Raw genomic sequence first — 19,326 nt, 5'->3', positions numbered from 1 at the left:
GCTACTGTCACTTTTTCTAGGTTATGTTGGCAAGTTGTAGATTTGGATTGTTTCTGAAGTGAGTTAGTGAGGATGGTGGTGTGATGGGACAGGCACTTACGCAGCTGCTTATAATATACCTTCTAAAAGGCTTCAGATATTAAAAAAATTCAAAGTATATACAAGTGAAAAACATAGCTGATTATTCCTGATCATTCTTCCTTCATGAATGAAGGAAGTTGGAAGAATCTCTTATGGAGAAGTTAATTTCTGATATAAAGGATTTTGTAGGTGATATAAAGAATTTTGTTTTGTGGATGATGATGATGACGATGATGATGATGATTTCTGTGCAAAGAAGGCCTAGGAAGTTTGAATGGTCTCATCGCCTACAGAGTTGAAGCCAGTCTTTTTTTATTATGAGGCTAATGAGACTCTGAGGAGTCTCTGAGGAAATTATTAAAATAATGAAAAAATTAAGAGCAAGAGAAAATGAGCAGCCAAAGTTAGTCTGTGGAAGAAAAAAATTAATCAGATTAGTAATTCATCTTAACTTTAAGTGTTTATACTGTGCACATGCCAAATTGAAATAGTCATCCCAATTCTTTTAATTGTCAAGGAAGAGGAATAGTTTTTTACTGTTTCATCTCTTTTAATTTGGAAATTTATGCAAAGATAAGGCACCTTGGTTTCTACTGGCAATATTTTATGGTCTCCTTTGTCTGTAATGACAGTGTAGGTTCAAAGGTCAGACCTGCACATCTATGCTGTAGGTATCCATGTTTAATGGGGTGGATCTCTCCACTGAGAACTTTAAAAAATGAGCATACAGTCCATTTCATTATTAGATAGGAATGACAGAATTCTCAATATTAGTGGAATAAGAAAGACCTATTAAAACTATTAATTTTTCTTTTCCTAGAAGAATACAGATGAGTTGAATTTATATGCTATGATGGTGATGAAACTCAATCTGCCCAGCGGTAACTGAAGCACACTTTGAGTATGATCTAATAATGCCAGATGTTTTAAATTAGTGGATCTAACTAACTTGAATCCAGGGATTTTGAAAGAGATCTTTGGAGTATTAAGGATGGATTCCTTTCATCTAACTTTGGCCACTTTTAGGTATGGAGTTTAAAGTAGTCAAAACTAAGACACCTTCTGTAGGCAATGGAAAGAGAGAGACACCTGCAGACTTAACCTAGCTGAAAATAGATGCCCAAGATAACTGCAAGGAATAGACTCATGAATGTGCCTAATTTTCTCCACTGAGTGTAGAAAGTACCTAGGTGACTAGCTCAGACTAAACAGCTAGCTTTCAGACTGCTGAATTTAAATTCATATCCACCTGGATGTTGATTTTCAACAAGCTTGTGGTACAGGGGAAGTTGCAGGGCTGGAAGAGAGGTAATATGCCAGTATTTAAAAAGCCCAAATAAGATTATAGTCTGGTAAACTGGACACCATTCTCACATTCTGTAGTTGTAGGTCCATACATTATAATACTGGAAGGATCTTTTTAATGACCAAGTCTGACTAGCCTTGCTCATGCAAAGCAGAGACATTGCTTCATTTTTTTTTTTCTGTTTGGAATAGAGTATATCTTTTAGAAAAACACTGACTCTTTACTTAAAAAATTCCAGCAATGGAAAATCCACCAGAGACATCATAACTTGTTCCAGTAGTTAAATACCTTCCCCATAAAAACATTTGCACCTTATTTGTAGCCTACAGTTTGTCTAGCTTTATCTTATTACATGTATTATACTTTTGCTTGGTAAACTGACAAGCCCTGCATAACTTCTGTTCTCTTATACATTCTTATTGAAAAAAATTAAATTGTGTGTCTTATTGTCATACTTTTAATTAGCTAGGCAAGTGTAATTGCTGATGGAATTTCTATATTTTTAATTCTTTAATTATTTTTTGTGTCAGTTCTGAATTTTTCACTTTTGAAATTCCTTTTTGGACTGAATTACAGCATACTTCAGAACAAAATTCAGTATTCCAGTAATATCCGCATGAACACTTAAAGCAAGTATAACTTCCCTGTTTCTGTATAAGCTCTCTTTGAACAGAGATTTTCGTTATTCTTTTTGACCACAGTATTGCCCTTAACGTTCATGTTTGGCCAATTTTCTACTTTTCATGTCTTTTTGGAAATGGATCCCCAGGTTAAACCTTTGCTTGCTATAATGTTGGCCTTCATGCACAGGAGTAAAAATCATCAGTGAATTTAGACCTTGTGATTTAAGCTGATTTTTTTTCAGGTGATTAAATCAGATTTTAATTTTTGTCAAAACACTTTATAAATGTCAGATGACTTAGCTCTCATTTTTTTAAGAATAATTCACAATTCAAAAGCAGACACAAAATGTGTTCAAGCATTTTATTGTTTTAGAAAGGCAAATATTCAGAGACCAACACAGTGATTCTTCTTGTGATGCCTTTAAAACAAAATATTACATTTCCACAGTTGAGGATTGCAGCTCTGGCAGAGATAAGATTCATTAGAAAACTGAAGGAGTTTACTGGCTGAGAAAATGGTAAATAATTTTGAATTACAGAGACACAAGTGTTTCAAGGTCTGTGAAAAGAAGACCAATGGCTTTGATTGTAAATGGTGAAGCTAAAAAATGCCTGTTCTGCCTGCCAATGAAATTCTGCCTTTGAAGGTACCCAATCAGATGGTACATAAATATTCTAAAACATTTAAGGAGGTCTTCCCACTGAGGTGATTTCCAGTATCTCATATGAGGATGCTTTGATGTTTTGACTTGAAATTTCTGCTTGAATTCTCAACAAATTAGCTAAGAAACAGTAAAGTTATGCATTTTTCTCTTGATGCATTTTTTTCTGTGTACTGTGATGATGCTTAAAGGCATTGATCACAAATAAGAGGTTCACTTTGCTAGGGAGTGATGTGTACCTGCATGAGAAGAAGATGACTGAAGAAAACTTTCAATTTAAATGTAACACACAACGAGGTGGAGGTGAACAGATAGGACTGGAGTGCTAGAAAAATGATGTAAAATATTTATATGTTCATATTTGATAGCTTAAGCAATCCAGGATACATCTTTTTGCTGCTAATTCATAGCTACAGCTCGATCATCTTAAGTAAAATAAATTACGAATACTGACTGTAAGCTTTTTGTAAAAATCTAGAACCACTGGAGAGTAGCCAGTCACCCAGACGTTAAGGTACTCACGCCATATGGGAACCATAACTGGTGCTGTTGGCAGGTTTTTCCATGTGTCTGCCTGTGCTGAAGGTGACATGAAGTCAAAGTAAATTAGGCTCTGTTGAGCTGTGCATTGTTCTGAGCAGCTTTTATTTTCCAAATTCATTTAAAAATATTTTTCTGAGCTGCACTACAATAAAGTCAGTTTTCTCCTGTTCTTGTTCCATTGTACATACAGAACTAATTATTTTGGGGCTAGAGGAACCATTAACCTAATGATTAAGGTACCTGAAATGCAGATGATCAGAGTTTTCATTCATGTTCTGATGCTTATTATCAGCGTTTTCGTTCATATTCTGATACATTTTATTATTGAAACTGTCTATCCAACATACCCAAGCACAGAACTGATCTTTAGCCTTACTCTGTGGTCTGGTTTATACTTATATTTGCCCAACATGGAAGTGCCCTGTTTTCTTATATTACAAATGGATGCCTTCTGGAATATTGTGGTAGCTTATAAGAACATCATCAGGAATGCTGAAAAATATATTTCAACTGCCTAGTACAAAAAAGTGGGCAAAGAAGACATTCATGCCCTAAGAATGGGACTTGATTTGTATAATCATACCTTTTAAAAATTTTTTAAATTAGTATTTTAATCAGAGTACAGCCTGAAGAGATGCTTGGGAGGGGAGGTGGGGAGAAGGTGGATATGTTCAGCTTGGGCTTGTTGGTTGGTTGGTTTTGATTTATTTGTCAAAGAAGGCTTAACAGCTATAATGCATCTTCTGAATCCTGTGTGGAGTTAATAGGAGGTATTTATGCTTTTTGAGTTCAGTTCTTAGTGGCAGAAAGGATGGGCCCTTCTATTCCCTTGTAATATTCCAAGATATAAAACCAGTTTGTTTAACCACAATTTCTGAAAGTTATTGTGAAATGTAGATTTCATATTTGGAAGCTTTTTTATAATGATTGTGTTAAAAAAATACAACTTCTGTAATTTATTGTGCAGAGCTTCCAGAAAACTGGTCATTGTTTGCTAAAGTCATAAATTCCTACAAGTTTTGGCTAACCATTTTATGTGCAAAGACTTTCATAAGACCATCTTTATGAGATAAAGATACGTGAATTACAAAACGTGGAAGACAATTACTAGTAATTTCTACAGAAAACATTCTAAAACCAACCTTTTATCACATACTATATTTACCTAGAGTATAGAAAATGAAATGCAAAAGCACTAGCACCCGCCTCTTTAGGTGTATTTGGCAACAGGTTTGATTGTTTTCTTGTGGTGGCCTTTGGTGAGAACATTAAATACACAATATGAAGTTTCACATTATAAAGCAAGGTTTAATATGTCTTCATAAATTAATCCAAAATTTTTCATGTAATATTGATGCAATAGTACTATTGGGGTATAATAGTAAGTATTTGTAATTTACATATTTATGTTGCAATTTTAAGTTTGTTACTGTAACTGTAATTGTGATGGTTTGCTCTGTTCAGGATCCACAGTTCAGGCTGGAGATATGGTGTGTCTGGCACATGCTCCAAGCTGTGCCTGTTGCATTTTATAACAGTTGTTACAGTTCTTGGACATCAAGAAAGAGGGCACTAGATTCCAAAATTTCTGCATGTCTTTTGTCTAGAGAAAATATGCAAATCCGTTCACCCACAAATGTATTGATCACATCACACTTAAATTTTGGATATAAGAGATTCCATAAACAAAATCACACGCTAGCATATTCTATTCCATTTCAGAAAGATTAATGTAAATTGACAGTGTTACACCAGTTTCCATTGTGTTAGCAAGTGCCAGGTTGCTTTAAACATTTTTCTTACAGTTTCAGCTCCAGGAAGCGGGAGCCAGTAGCTGTTCCACCTTCATAATAAGCAAAATGTCACCATTCATAAAGTAAGGGCACTTTTATGTAAAACATTTCGCTTTTGCACCATTGAAAAAGGTAATGAAGTTTGGCTTTAATATAGATTAAACCTCAGAGGTTAGATTACTTTTTTCAGAATTTCACATTACTGAAGTTTATGATATGTAGCAAGTGTTCTGTTAAAATCTGGCTGATTGTGGATGGGAAAAAACAGCAGCCTAAGGGAGATCAGCTTATTTTTGCCCAAACTCTCTGCTTCAGGAGATCTTTAATTTTGTAACATTTGGATAACAAACCTAGAGGCTGGCATAAAGCTCCTCTTGGCACATTTTGAACATCTTTTAGTCTTATAAAAAGAAGCTTGTCCCACTAAGCTGTACGTTTGTTGGAGCTGTTTAACAGTAGCTGTGCCCTGCAGCTCTTTTAGTGATAAATGAGCCATTTCAAATAAGGGTAATAGCAGCCAACTGTGCAGAAGGAATCATTAAAAAAATTTAAATAGACATTTTTGAAGCTTAAAAATGCACAAACAAAGTATGTTAAATCAAAATATATGCTGCTCCTTTTAATGGAAAAGATTGCTACTGGCTAAGCCTGCCAGCTTCAATAGGTGTGCCAAAAAGCCAAGGAATCTGGCAGAATCCGCAGATAGCAGTTCCATCTTTCATCTATATTTCTTTTCTGTATTTATCTTGCTTTAGAAAATGCGGAGAATGTCTTTTCCTTCTGACTTGGCACTATTTCCAAACCACAGAAATACACAGAGCAGCTTCTTGCAATTGTTTAGCTCCCTGCACCAGTCTTATCCTTGTGACTGTGTGAATCATTTCTTTCTAATTTGGCAATAATAGGGAAGAAGAGCATTAAAGTATTTTTATGTTTATGGAATAGTGTCTTAGCTGAACTGTCAGATATAAAATTAGTTTTCTTTATGAAGAGACACTGGGTTTAATGTGTAAGGACAGAATGCCGGGTAATTATTTTTGACATTCAGCTGATCAAAAATAGTTTCCTTGTATGTAAGGAGCTATTCAAAGAATCTGAACGTAAGAAATACCAAGAACAAAGTTCTTCCTGTAGAATCAATCACTCAGTTCAGTTTGGCTTCAAGCCCTACCCATTGTAATCTCTCTTATGTTGCCATTGCAAAGAGTGCTCTCTGGTATCTTTTAAGTGATAGGGCATGATTTATTGGTTCCACTTTCAAGGTAAAGATGCGAAGGAAAAGCCCATTTGCAGTGTGTGGATGAGCTCTAGTGTTAATGTCCCTGGTCAGTGTTCTGTACTTTGGCATCAAATCTAAAGACCTGACGGGGTTACCGGGCTGCATGAACCTGATGAGAATTCTGTCCTGGCTTGAGTGAAGGCAGGGACAGGATATGAATTGCTGATGCAATTATGCTCATTTTATGATCAATTGCATGTGAAAGCTAAAATGTATCTTCTCCTGGACTACAAGTGAAAATTCATATGATTTCATTTTGAAAATTTGATTTCAATTAATTTTGCTTTTATCACCAAGGGTAATTATTGGCTATATTTATCGGCTGCTAATCTGTGCAGAATTTCTTGCCATGGTTTATGATAATTCTTGGTCTCTGGAAGCTTTGAAGAAAAAACGTGATGTTAAAATGAGAGAATATTACCCAGTAACACTTTTTAATTACCAAAAGAGTCTGATAAACTGCAAATTACATGTTACCTTTGGATTTAGGGAAGCTGTAAAGCTAGATAGAAGGTGCCTTTAGGCCGATTCTAGTCTACTCATTGCATTTGTGTTGAAGTTATAGATAAAAATAAAAAAACTTTTCCATGACATAGGATTGAGAAAGCAGTGACTCATAAAGGTGCTTCCATTGTGCTGTGCAGGTATGACAGTTCCAGATACTAGGATAAGACATATAATTAGGGCTTTGTGGAAATAGAGAAAAGGTTAAAATATCAAGAAGGTCTTTAGAACACCTAAAATCAAAATTTGCCCTCTGAAGGTCCTGTCCTGTCCTTCACCAGTTCTTGTCTGCTGTCTACCCTGACCACAGGTATGTGGGGGTTGAATCCAGGTTTACTTGCTCTTTATATCTCTTACATTGTATCTGTGCCATCTGCACATCTCCTTCTCAGAATTCCAGAGAGACATAATTGCTGAACTCCAGAGGCATTGGGAGTGTGTATATATCAAAAAAAAGTCCGTCATACTTGGCACTGGATTTGCTGATCATTCATGGTACAGAAAATATTTTATTAGTCTTTTGTTTCTCAAAGCATTTTGTCTTTCCAACAGTTGATTACTCTATTGGTGTGCAGTAATCCTGTTGCTGTTTGGAAAGGTGGAATTGACCATGCTTGGGTTTTAAGAAAGCAGTGAGCAGCAGTGAGTTTTAACTTAACCAAAAACTGTTAAGTTAAAATGCTGTGTGATGAGAAGGCAGAGTCCTACAGAGGATAAATAACTGTTTAAAAATCAGGAATCAAAGTGTAGGAATTAGGATGAAGTTCTGGAGCCAGACAATCTTGTCACTTAGTATTTCATAAATGATAATGGGAAGGGTGGTAAATGGTGAGGTTGCAAACTGCTGACAATACAGTTCTCCATGATAAGTGCAGACAGAGTCAATTGCAAACTGCTGTTCACAGTGCAGAACCACAGAGGTCAACTCTCTTGTGCAACTACATCACAGTTCAGTGCAGTTTTCCTATTTCATGGATTTACTACGCTGAACAGTTTTGCACACTGCACATGCAGCAGTGGCAGAGTAACTGCCAGTAACTATGGTTAGAACTGAAAAGATGTCCAAATTTTTGGGTGAGGCAATAAAGTCCTTGAAAATAATTTGGACAGAAAAATTTTCAATGTAAGATACAGTTAGGGACACCATGCAGCCCTGATTATGCTTCTGGTTGATCAGGCTGTTTCTGTTAATCTTTCTGCACTTGGTCTCATAATCCAAGAATCCTCATAAAATTTGCAGTTATATGTAGGTGCTATTTATCCTTAAATTTTTGTTGGCATCCTGGAGTGTGAAGGGAGAAACTGATAGTCTGTTTAATTATTCCACATCAGAAGTGCATATGAGGGAATTATATTTTGAGATACTACTCTTTCACAAAATTTACAATATTCTGCATAAAGATACTTCTGTTCAGAGAAGGATGTTAAATTCCTTAATTGTCATTATGAATCAAGCCCATGATGCACTGTTTAAATGAAAAAGTAGTCTGTTTGAGTGGGGAGCTGATGAAGTACATTCCCTGTGTGGGAGTAGTACTTTCTCTTAAATCATCTTCCACATACTGTTTTTATTAGGCAGCAGAATGCTTCAAACATACTCACCCAAGAATGTCCAACATGTAGTCAGTAATGTCCTTGTGCCTGGACTAGTGTTTTGAAATAATGTCTTGGGTAGCTGGTTAGCTCCAACCATTTCATCCTACCTGAGAGACAAAGTAACCACCACACCAGGTTTAAATTGTGATTCTCTTTACCTTTTGCAGTAGCATTCAGGTAGAAGGTTCACATGACCTTTTTCCCTGGGTTAAAGCCCAGAGTTGCATGGTTTTAGAAAATTAATTTTCACATCTTCCCCCACATGCTTTACCCAGCTTTAGCAGAGCTTTTTTGCATATGGTACAACCTCCGCTTGCCCAAGCACAACTGTCTTTTCCTAGAACTAAAAAAGTTCAAGCAAATGAATAAGCCAAAAACATTTCCAAAACCTGAAGCTTGGAATTGAAGTTGAGAAGTTAATTAAACAAAACAAAACAAAACAAACAAACAAAAACAACAACAAAAAGAAACACCCACCAGACTTTTGTTCTAGTGAGAGAAAGTTTAACTTTTATTAATTAATTTTTCATTCCCTACTTCATGGTTGCATTTTTAGAGAGGGAAGGAAGCAGATCAAGATTTCTAGTATTTCTGACATTCAAAAGTCAGACAGGTATTATTGCTTGCTTGTTTGCATGCAACACAGTATTTTTAGAAGTCTCTGATCTCACAAAGCTTCCAATAGCCAGCAGCCATTGAAGCGCTTTGTGGCCAGAGTCCCTGAGTGGCTTTGGAGAGAATTTTTGCTTATTTTTGAAAAAATATCTAACTCCCCTCTAAAGAACTGTATGCAAATCACAAATACTTTGGCTGAATATGGCCTGATTGGAGTGCTAATTCAAGCAACTCCCTTTGGTTCAGTCACCAGAAAACCAAAGCATTTATCTGTCACAATAAGTGTACATGGTAACATTTTTCCACAGCAGAGGCTTTTTAAAAGCACCCAAATTTCCAGCGCTTGTAAATATGTTTTATGAAACTGACCAAATTGTTCATAAAGACATTTGTGTTTATTATAGGAAGATGACTCCTTAGTATAAAATAATTTGGTTTTCTCTAACAACAAAAAAGGCAGTTTGAGAATCTTGAGAAATAAATGGTATCATACATTTAATTTTCTGATACCATATATTTAGACTTACTAATATGAATGGACATGTGGACTATACGTGTACTCTTGCCCATGAACAGCCCCAGATCTTTTCTTGCTTCATCACATTCAGTTTCTTATTTATATGAATAGAACTAATCTTTGTTCATACCATCTAAACATTTATTTACCTTTTGTTCTAATTGAACATTTTCTAGTGCATTTACTTGTCTAAAATCAGATTATACGTTGAACAGTACCACTCATCTTCCAGTTTATGTAAATGTATGCACTGTTGCCACCCCCACATCTTAAAACATAAGACTACAGAACAGTTTTCTTATGTGCCACAAAAAAAACCAGCTTTGAAATATACTGGCTACTTATTTCAAATAAATGCTATTGTACAAATTCACAGGGAGAACCTCCTACTTTTATCCCCAGACTTTGATATGTAAGGTTTACTAGCAAAAGGACCTCTCTGGTTTTGATTATAATGATCCTACATAGGAAGAGAGACTGACCCTTAGAGCATTGGACCTAAAGCTATATGAACTTTAGAGATCAAAATCAGTACTTGCAGTTGAATACAGAAGAGAGTTTGAAGTCAGTTCATGCATACCAGTAGACCTAACATACTTTAAAATGCTGGTACAGTCAAATTATGTTCTCAGATCCCTATTCTCAGGATAAGTTGCACTTGAGAGAAACATGGCAAAATTTGTCAAAAGTCTGGAAACTGTAGTGTCCTTTACTGCAGTCCAGTTTTGTCTTCAAAGACATTGAAGTGCATTTCAGGAATATCAGACAAACCAAAGGAAAAAAACCACATCATGCTTTCAGGGCATTGCTGAGAATTCAGGCAGAGCCCTTCAGAATGTCAGGGTTGATGGACAGCTTAAACCTCTTTTTTTTTCCTCTAACTTGCTGCTGATAGTTTATTTGCAACTGCCCCTGATTAACTTTCATATAAACTTCATATGATTGCTAGAGATAGACAAAATTATAGTATTCATATCCATAGTAATGTTAAAAAATTTGAAACAAAACTGAATTACCAATTCTTTCTCAATTTCCTATACTACCTTCTCAATAATGTTTGAGAAGGAAATGAAAGGTAAAAGTCATGTTCCTGCAAAACAAAAAGGAAAGCAAAGAGTGAAAAAGCAGGTAAGTATGAAAAATGAGCAGGAAATACAAAAAAGAAAGACTGATTAGGCTTGCAATGATACAAGGGAAGGAGTCCCCAACATGTTACTGAGCCAAAGTAAATTATGGAAGGAAAAAGACATCCACAACAAAAGTTTGCAATTTTGAATGTACATTCCATATAATAAGTAAGCAAGGTCATAATTTAATCTTAATAAAATTAATTTCCGTTGAAATGAAAAATAAAATTTTGAAATGTCACTCTATTGAAATTACAGAAAAGTTCTTTATTCTCTCTATGCCACCAAAATCCTTTAATATGTTAATCTTCTTTTGAAAACTACAATGGTGTAAAAATAAAATACAGAAAGTAGTTTAAATAAAAATATGCTGTGAGACCTGGGCTTCATCACTTTTGGATTATCAGATCTGCCTATTGTTTTTTATGGGATGAATTTCATACCCTATAAGACTTTTTGTATATTGGAATGTTCATGATGATTGAATTCTTTCTTAATATTGCACCAAACATCTTACAGCTGAATGTAGATTCAAGCTGCCTGCCTTTAAGGTCTCCATTTAGTTCCACATAATCATACTTTTTAAACAAGGATTAGAAATAATTTTGATTACTAGTTTTATTTAGCTACTTCACCTTTGCATGATATTTTATAGGTAGTTAGATTTACACCTGAAATAGTTGTCAATATTCCTCTGAAATCCTGTAAGTAGCAAATTGAGATGGGAAAACCCTTAGAGTATTTTAAAGTGGTCTGCAAATTTGCAGTTTTTAAACTACACTACATTTCATTTTCTTGATTTCTCCTTGTTACTGATAATCACAGTTCTCTGCCCTTTTATTGTGTCTTTGCAGAGAAGAAGGGCATCCTTCTCTAAATAACTATATAAGAAAAAGACAGTAAAACAGACGAGGTGAAGAGTGAGCTGTAGAATCTGTTCATATTTTCTAGCTGTATGAACATTTGCAAGTATGTGTGTGTGTGCCATGTTATAATTCCTTTAGGCATATAGGTTATATGTATATCTCCAAGGTAATGCAATGCAACATTTAACCTTATTGGAGAATATGACAACTATATTCTTATTTTGTTATTATTGTGTGGTCAAGAGATCTCTTTTCAAGAGTGCTGTTCCCATTCAGATGTTGAAGAAATCTGGCCCTTACCTCTCAGTATAGTCATAACAAAGGAAAGGACTAAACAAACTAGATGAAAATGGACAGATGTCAGGTAGGAAAAAATGGAAAAATGAAGCTGTACCCAGGATTTTAAACTTCAAATCTATCATGGTGTAAAATCAGTTGTAGCTCACTGAAACTGCTTATTCTAACTAAACAGTAAACATCTCATGGTAAAGTACCAGTAATCGTATGTTCAGAATACTTCACTGAGACTATCAGCCCCTACTCTTCTTCTCCCCTCATTTCCTGGCATTTTGTGGGATTCATCTTGCCAACAGTCATTTTGTCCCAGGTGGTCACATAAGAAAAATGACTTGTCAAGGACAAATCACCTGTCGTAAGTCCTGGGATAGGTGAGATGGTTTAAGTGCACAAAAAACTGTAGGCAGGTTTGTTCTCATCCTAACTTGAAGTCCTGTAACTCTTTGCAGGAAGTGCACAGCTTTTCCACCTCCTGCACTCTTTCTGAGGGAAGGATGGGGAAAAATGAGAAAGAAGAGACAGTTCCTGTGTTCAGGTGTACCTTAGCCTAAACTGCATCCTTTGGACCTCCTGATACCCCCCAGCCGTTCTTGAGTGATTCCAAAAAAATTGCCCTTTTCCTGTGGCTGTGAGAATGGAGATGTGTTTCATGGAAGAGAGAAACAGGACAAGAAAGGGAAAAAAGCAAGGTGCAATCTTCCCAGAATTTTTCCCACCCCAGCCAGAGAGCTTCAGTTCAGCCAGAACTTACATGAGCATCTCCTTCTTAAGCGTCTGGGTATGGTACATGTTGTCTTATCATTTCATTCAGCTGAAAAGGGAAATCAGGAAATTGGCCTGAATTTTAGTTTAGAAACAGTGACTTAGCTTAACCTTCATTATACTTTGATTTGGGAGTATGTTTTATTATTTATAATTTAATTTTATGAGAAGTATTTTCATAGGAATATGTGTAACATAACACTCAAACTAGGTGCTTTAATATTTTCCAGTGTGCACTATGGTGTTGAAAGTTAGAAAATGCTGGCTGGATCTAGACTGATACTTTCTTGGATAAGCTTCTACCATATGCTTTTATTTAAAGTATTTTTTTTCTTTTAGGTTAGATTTATAAAAAACATGTGAAAAATGTCTTTTTTTGAAAAAGAAGTGTTACGCAATTAGAAAATCACAGTGCTAGAAATTTAGCATCCTTCAGGAAATGTGGCATGTAAAAGAAGCCAGATACTAAATCTAAATTTAAAAAAAAAAAAAAAAGAGGCCAGTCCTGCCACCAACTGGAAATGCTATGTCAATCTACAAGATGTTATACTGAAATGTATGTCTTTAGTTCCAGGAATTTTAAGCTCTATGTGAACTCTGACTAGCTTCCCAGTGTAGATATGAATCTTGTTGAAGGAGTTTGTCCATATTTCCTTCTGATTAGAAAAATTTAAATAAGATTTGTTTTACAGGGCAGAAAACCTAAAGAAGCCAAGACAAAAAGGGCATTAAGTATTTTTTTTATACAGTTATTCTTTATTCATAATTTTCTCTCATGTTCACAGGACTCTGGGGTATTGAATAGGCTGATCTTTTATCTGTTTGTTTTAGAAAACTTGCTGTGGACACATCACATGACTAACCTCTTATTTAAAGATTATTCCATGCAAACCTCTATACTTCCTGCAAACATGACACCTTATGCTTCCTGCTTTCCCCCTCTGAGTCTGGATGCTGCAGCGACTGTGGCTGAAGGAGAGTAATTCTAAGTTACTGTAACCAGTACATGGAGACAATCTGAGATTTTTTCAGATTAGGGTTTGTTGGTACAATACTTACCTCTGTTTTTTCTGATTTTAAATCCCCTTGGGCTACTTCTTTTGTAGAAGTGAAAAACTCTGGAAAGACATCACTGCAGTGATACAGGCTAGAGACCGACATGCTGAGGAGCAGTTATACTGAAAAGGGTATGGAGATCTTGTAGACAATAAGCAGAACATTAGCCAGCAATGTGTCCTGACAGCAAAGAAGGCACAACTCTGGGCTTACAGCAGGAGCACAGCCAGTAGGTTGAGGGAAGTGATTGTTCCCTTTAGTAGTCATTAGATCATACCTACAGTTCTGCGCCCAGCTTTGGTCTTCGATGTAGTGAAGACAGAGATAAACTGTAATAGGTTCAGCAGAGGACCACCAGAATGGTCAGAACCTGAAGTGCTGCTCTGTGAGGAGAAACTAAGGAAACTGAGCTTTTTCAGCCTGGAGAAGAGAGAGCTTGAAGTGGACTCATAAGCGGCCTTGAAGTTCCTACAGGGAGTTCAGTCACCAAAAACATGGAGCTGGGCTTCTCCCAGCGATGCATGGCAAGAGGAGGAGAAACAATGAGCACAAACTAAATCAAGAGTAACTGAGCACAGGGAAAACCTTGTTCTCCACCAGGTCAATCAAACATTGCAATAGGTTGCCAAAGATGTTGTGCCGTCTCTATTCTTGAAGATTTTCAAGATCAGACTTAAAAACTTCGGACAACCTGGCTGAACGTCATATCTGACTCTGCTTTGAACATGACACTAGGCTAAAGAGCTCCTGAGAGCCCCTCCATTCTGAATTACTCTGTGATTATGTTGTCATAATATAGTATCACAATTCTGGGATAGTAATAGCAAAATCTTAATTGTTCTGAATATTTAAATGATTTGGCTGTGCATTACTTTTGGAATCCAGAAATGCTACATATGCCCGGTACATTCTCCAAACAGCTTGTATTTGTGCTTATTTACTGGTATGACGTGCAAACTGTGCAAAAATATTGGACTCCAGCCTTTGAATATAGATACCTGCCAACAGAAAATGAAGGCTACATGGTGCTGCAAATGCTTTCACTGTCTATGGAAAGTGCCTTTTATGTGCCAGAAAGAGGCATTTATACCACATGCTTTTTTTACTGCTTCTCACATCTGTTAACATTTACATGTGTCAGAAAACAATACCTGAACAGTAAAGGGAAGGGATACGTGAAGTTCAAGGGTATTATATCGAGAAAAATGGCATGTCATATTGCACTAGTACGTTGGAATAAAAGAAAAGGAAAAAGGAAAAAGATTTCTTGGACTTGTCAAATATACCTAATACATGGGTGTAGTTTGTATACACTATCTATGAATGCATTTCCATACCTGAATTGAACTACCCAAATTGCCAGTAAATGGAACTGAACCCATGAAAGGGTCAAGGAGTGATAATCAGGAGTTGAAATAATTAATAATGTCTCGGTTTATTAAAAAAAGAATAAATTTTTATTTCATTAAAGGCAGGATTTATATAAAAATCTTCAAAGTTGGATTCCTAAATACAGAATTACGTACTTCTATTGGGATATTTTGCATTTTTGATAATGTTCTCTTCAGCTGTCTTTTTGTTAAATCAAAAGGAGTAGTTTAACTGACAAATGTTGCTGTACATCCACAGTCCTTAGAGGCAGCTACTGTGTTGGGCAGTGTTTCCAAAAATAGTCCTTTGAAGTCTTACAGTGAAAATCCTGAGACACAGTGTAGTACTTGATTTTGTATGACGTGGCAGTTCTTGCAGATGTTACCACTGGCAAGTGATTTGGAAGAGCAGCAAATTAGAGAGAAACTGATCCGTGATCCCTTGAACACAGAAGGAAAAAATCAGTATTTGATGCCTTTGTAAAAATTGGTGTTTGCATGGGGGGCATATGTACCACTAGTTCTTTAGGCATCTGTTTGGGCCTTTGTACCAGTCTCATGCAGTATTCTGTTCTTTGATGCCTCACTCTGATTTTCCAAAATACGCCTGCAATAAAGAGCACAGACCCTCCCCTACAACTATTGTCATTGCTAAATACTGAGTTCTCTGTGGAAAGTGACAGAAAAATACCTATTCTCACATGTCTTTTGAGCCTAGAAAGAAGTGGCAGCTAAAATAAGAGATAATTAACCTTGAATTGAGTCCTAAGTAACGTGTAGTCATAATAAAGGCAAAGGTTGATTTTTGTTTTTTCCTATGTTCCTATTAGATAATGTATCTCCAAAACATTATTTTTTGATGAACATCTGCTCTTGAACAGGGATACAAGTCTTATCTGAAATTATTATGGATGTTAGAGTTCCACACTCACTACACTGAAAAAGCCTTGCATTAGATCTGTGGAGAAGCAATGAATAATCACATAAGGCATATGGTTTCCTTGCCCCCAGATTTAAAACCTAAAGCTTTACCAAAACCACCATATGAATGGCATGTGCATACATATTTTTGGGTTTGAGTCAGGGGTATGAAGGATCTATAGCAGTTTTCTTCTGTTAGTTGCACAAGAAAGTTGTGGAGCACCCAAAAAATCGCTTGGTAATTTAAGCTGATGAGAGATCAGCTCTTGACAAATGGTAAAGAAGAAAGATCTTCATCCAGCAGTATTTCTGAAGAAAAAATAGAAGTTAAGCATTTGATAAGCTTGCATTCTGGTCTTTGTGCTTTGTAGAGCTGCTTTATTATTACAGGTAGACCCGTGGTCCCCTCAGTCTTATGTCCACTTGAAGTCAGTGGTGAACCTTCTACTGACTTCTCTGGTTGCTGTCCCTGGCCCAGGTTTTGCACACAAAGAAAGTGCAGAAACATAAACCTTTCTCATATCATTTCTCCTCATGTCATTTTAACTCTGGCCTATCCTTTCAGAAGGGTTCATATTTTAAGAGTTCTACCCAGCTACTTGGACCTAGATATCTGATTACAGTAATGAAAATGTTAAGAAGGATTTCTAGAAAAAAGTATCATTGATGCTTAATTGACATAATATTGTTTCTGACATAATTCAAGCCTATCACAGGCAGTCTTACATGTTGCATGTAGGGGTCAAAGGGTGAAAGGTGACTGGAAAGATGCTTGTTTTGTACATTTGGCTAACACAAATACTTCCTCAAGTACAAAATGCTTTGATCTCTCCAAGTAAATGCCATATGTGTGCAGCTGTGGCCCATGCCTCACGACTGCTGGAAGGTTAGGAAAAGGTAGCATATGAATTTAATGTCTGCATTCAATTTATGCTTTTATATTTAGCAGTTCATAATTTTGTGTAATATTTTAGCTGTATGAAAAATATGCACCAGAGTTGAGTGATAACAGATTTCTCTGTGGTTTAACCCAACATCGTTTGGGTGAATACAGATTCCTAAGTATTGCAGACTGAAAATACAGGTTTTAATTAGAGCTGTCTGAGCTTCAAAATACCTGAATCCACATTAAGCCTGGCAAATTTTCAGAAATCTGGGGGTTGCGTGGAGCTGATTTAAGCTAAGCAAGAGTCTTCTCCTTTCCAGCTATATTGTATTTGCAGTTGTATCACTGACTTGCAACACACTGAAGTGAGATCCAAACCCATTATTAATGGTTTTCTGATATGTAAAAATGTTTTATCACCAAGGCCTGTCTTGTATCATGCTCATGTTAAACAGTAACTTACTCCCAGGGAACTTCCACTGAAAAATTTGAATTACTTTCAGAGTAAAGGATCTACTACACATGACTGAAAAGCTGAATCAACTCCAAAAGTTTGATACCTTTCTTGAGCTTTTGTTTTTCACTTCTACATGAAAAGATGTAAAAGACTGATTTAATTGTTTAAGACTGATATGCCCAGATCTATATCCCTCAAGATGTTTAACATGAGTAGTTTGCTGTGACAATAAAGAAACCTACTGCAGTCAATGGGACACAAGGGTCCATTGCACGAATCTAGTTTCATGCTCAAGACCAAGAAAAAAAAAAGAAAAAGAAAAAAGAAGCATGGTTTTGTTTATTAAAAATATTGAGCATGTACAGTCTTACTGGTATACTTTGGGGGGAAATTGTGACTCATATGACTCACATAAAGCATGTGCAGTTTCTCCTTACAGTAACAAAAATACAAGTCACAACCAACAGACAGACATAGTGCAATAACCAGAAAATAAGACATGAAAATATCAATTGACAGGTACCAATATGATAAAATATAATCCACTACACTTCTATGTGGATGTTAATAGATACATGCATACCAAAGTATGCATGTAGTAGATACATGCATATGTATAATGCAGGGTTGTTAATATGATTGTAAGTATTTTATTTATCAGATGTGTGGATTAATTCATGCAATTGTTTTAGATATGATTTGAGCAATTTTGAAATAGAAGCACACTGATTTGGTTTTTTCTCCTCTGTGTTTTTGCTAGCTCCTACTGGCCATGGTAGGCTCTACAGATGACGCTCTGCAGGAGGCAGCAGCTGGTTGCATAGCAAACATTCGCAGATTGGCTCTGGCAACAGAAAAAGCAAAATATGGCTGATGCTTCAGCAGCTTTTACCAACACACTTGTTTAGCAATTCAGCTACATTTAAATACACAATTACTCCTTCTAACATCTGTATTTCATAGCAGAGCTCATCTATCTGAAGATAATTTAATAAAAACAAATCTATCTAAACCTACATTTAATTTTACATTACTGGTTTGTCAGCCTTAGGTTTGATAAAACACTCGTATCTAATTTTGTGTGTCTTTTAGTGTTACATCCATCAAAAGACCATCAGTTAAAATATGTCAAAGACATTTTCTACAACTGATATGCTCTTATTTTAATTCATTGTATATCTTCATAGTTTTGCTTATCTGTGACATTACAATAAATTTTGCTTCTCCATGTGTGTGGTTATGCTGCAATTTATGAATGTCTTGAACAATTCCCTGAATTATAATCTTGTCCAGTCATTCTCTCATTATGCTTTTGCATGTTTGATCATTTGTGAGACACAGGAGAGCAGAAAATGCCGATACATGAATCTCACATCTGGCATTACATAAAGACTGCAAACAGCTGTAGCAATAGACATCACTCCAAATTTCCCATTTCTACCAACATCAAACAAAATAGTGCTTAATTTTATAAGTAGCTGGTGAAATGTGTTTTAATTAACACATTTAACTCATCTCTAAATAAAGAGTCGGATATTAGATTTACAGTTGCACATTATCTTTTTGTGGTTTAAAATTTTAAACTGAAGACAACATTGTATTGATGTAGTTACTTTTTTTTTCCTGTATAAAATTATGTTCAGAATTACAGTTACTTTCAAAAATGCGCAGAAATTATTATTGATATTATAAATTATAGACCCACTCTACCACACTAAACAAATAATACTAGGGCATTTCTTTGAGAGCAGTAATATCTTAATTACAAGCACAGAGTGCTGACAAAAATGAATAAAGGAAATATTTAAATGACTTGCATTTGTCAAGGGCTCACTTCTGAATTATTTTTTACTTCCCTTACTAATTAAAAATTTTCTTGGTTTAGAAGCATTTTGTAATTTCATTATTTTCCTCCAGCTAGCATGACTTCTCAAGGCAACTAACCTTGCTGACAGAAGCTTCTGAGGAAGACATAATGCCAATCCACCTTTTTATTTGTATTTTCTCTAAAGCAGACATGAAGACTCATTTTAAATTTCATTTTGGAACACTTGCACTATTCTGA

At 35.7% G+C, this 19,326-nt stretch overlaps 1 protein-coding gene across 1 annotated transcript in view; it reads left to right on the top strand.

Moving 5' to 3' along the window:
- The window catches only part of ODAD2 (outer dynein arm docking complex subunit 2), a 66,514-nt gene extending 48,249 nt beyond the window's left edge, over positions 1-18,265 (top strand). The window contains 1 exon segment of the mRNA XM_058421361.1: positions 18,022-18,265. Coding sequence (XP_058277344.1) covers positions 18,022-18,135 — 114 coding nt within the window. The 3' untranslated portion in view covers positions 18,136-18,265.
- The last annotated feature ends 1,061 nt before the right edge of the window (positions 18,266-19,326 follow it).

Source organism: Hirundo rustica, chromosome 1 (assembly GCF_015227805.2).
Source record: "Hirundo rustica isolate bHirRus1 chromosome 1, bHirRus1.pri.v3, whole genome shotgun sequence".
NCBI classification, from domain to species: Eukaryota; Metazoa; Chordata; class Aves; order Passeriformes; family Hirundinidae; genus Hirundo; species Hirundo rustica.
Note: the sequence above shows the minus strand (reverse complement) of the source record. Positions and strands in the feature narration are given on the sequence as shown.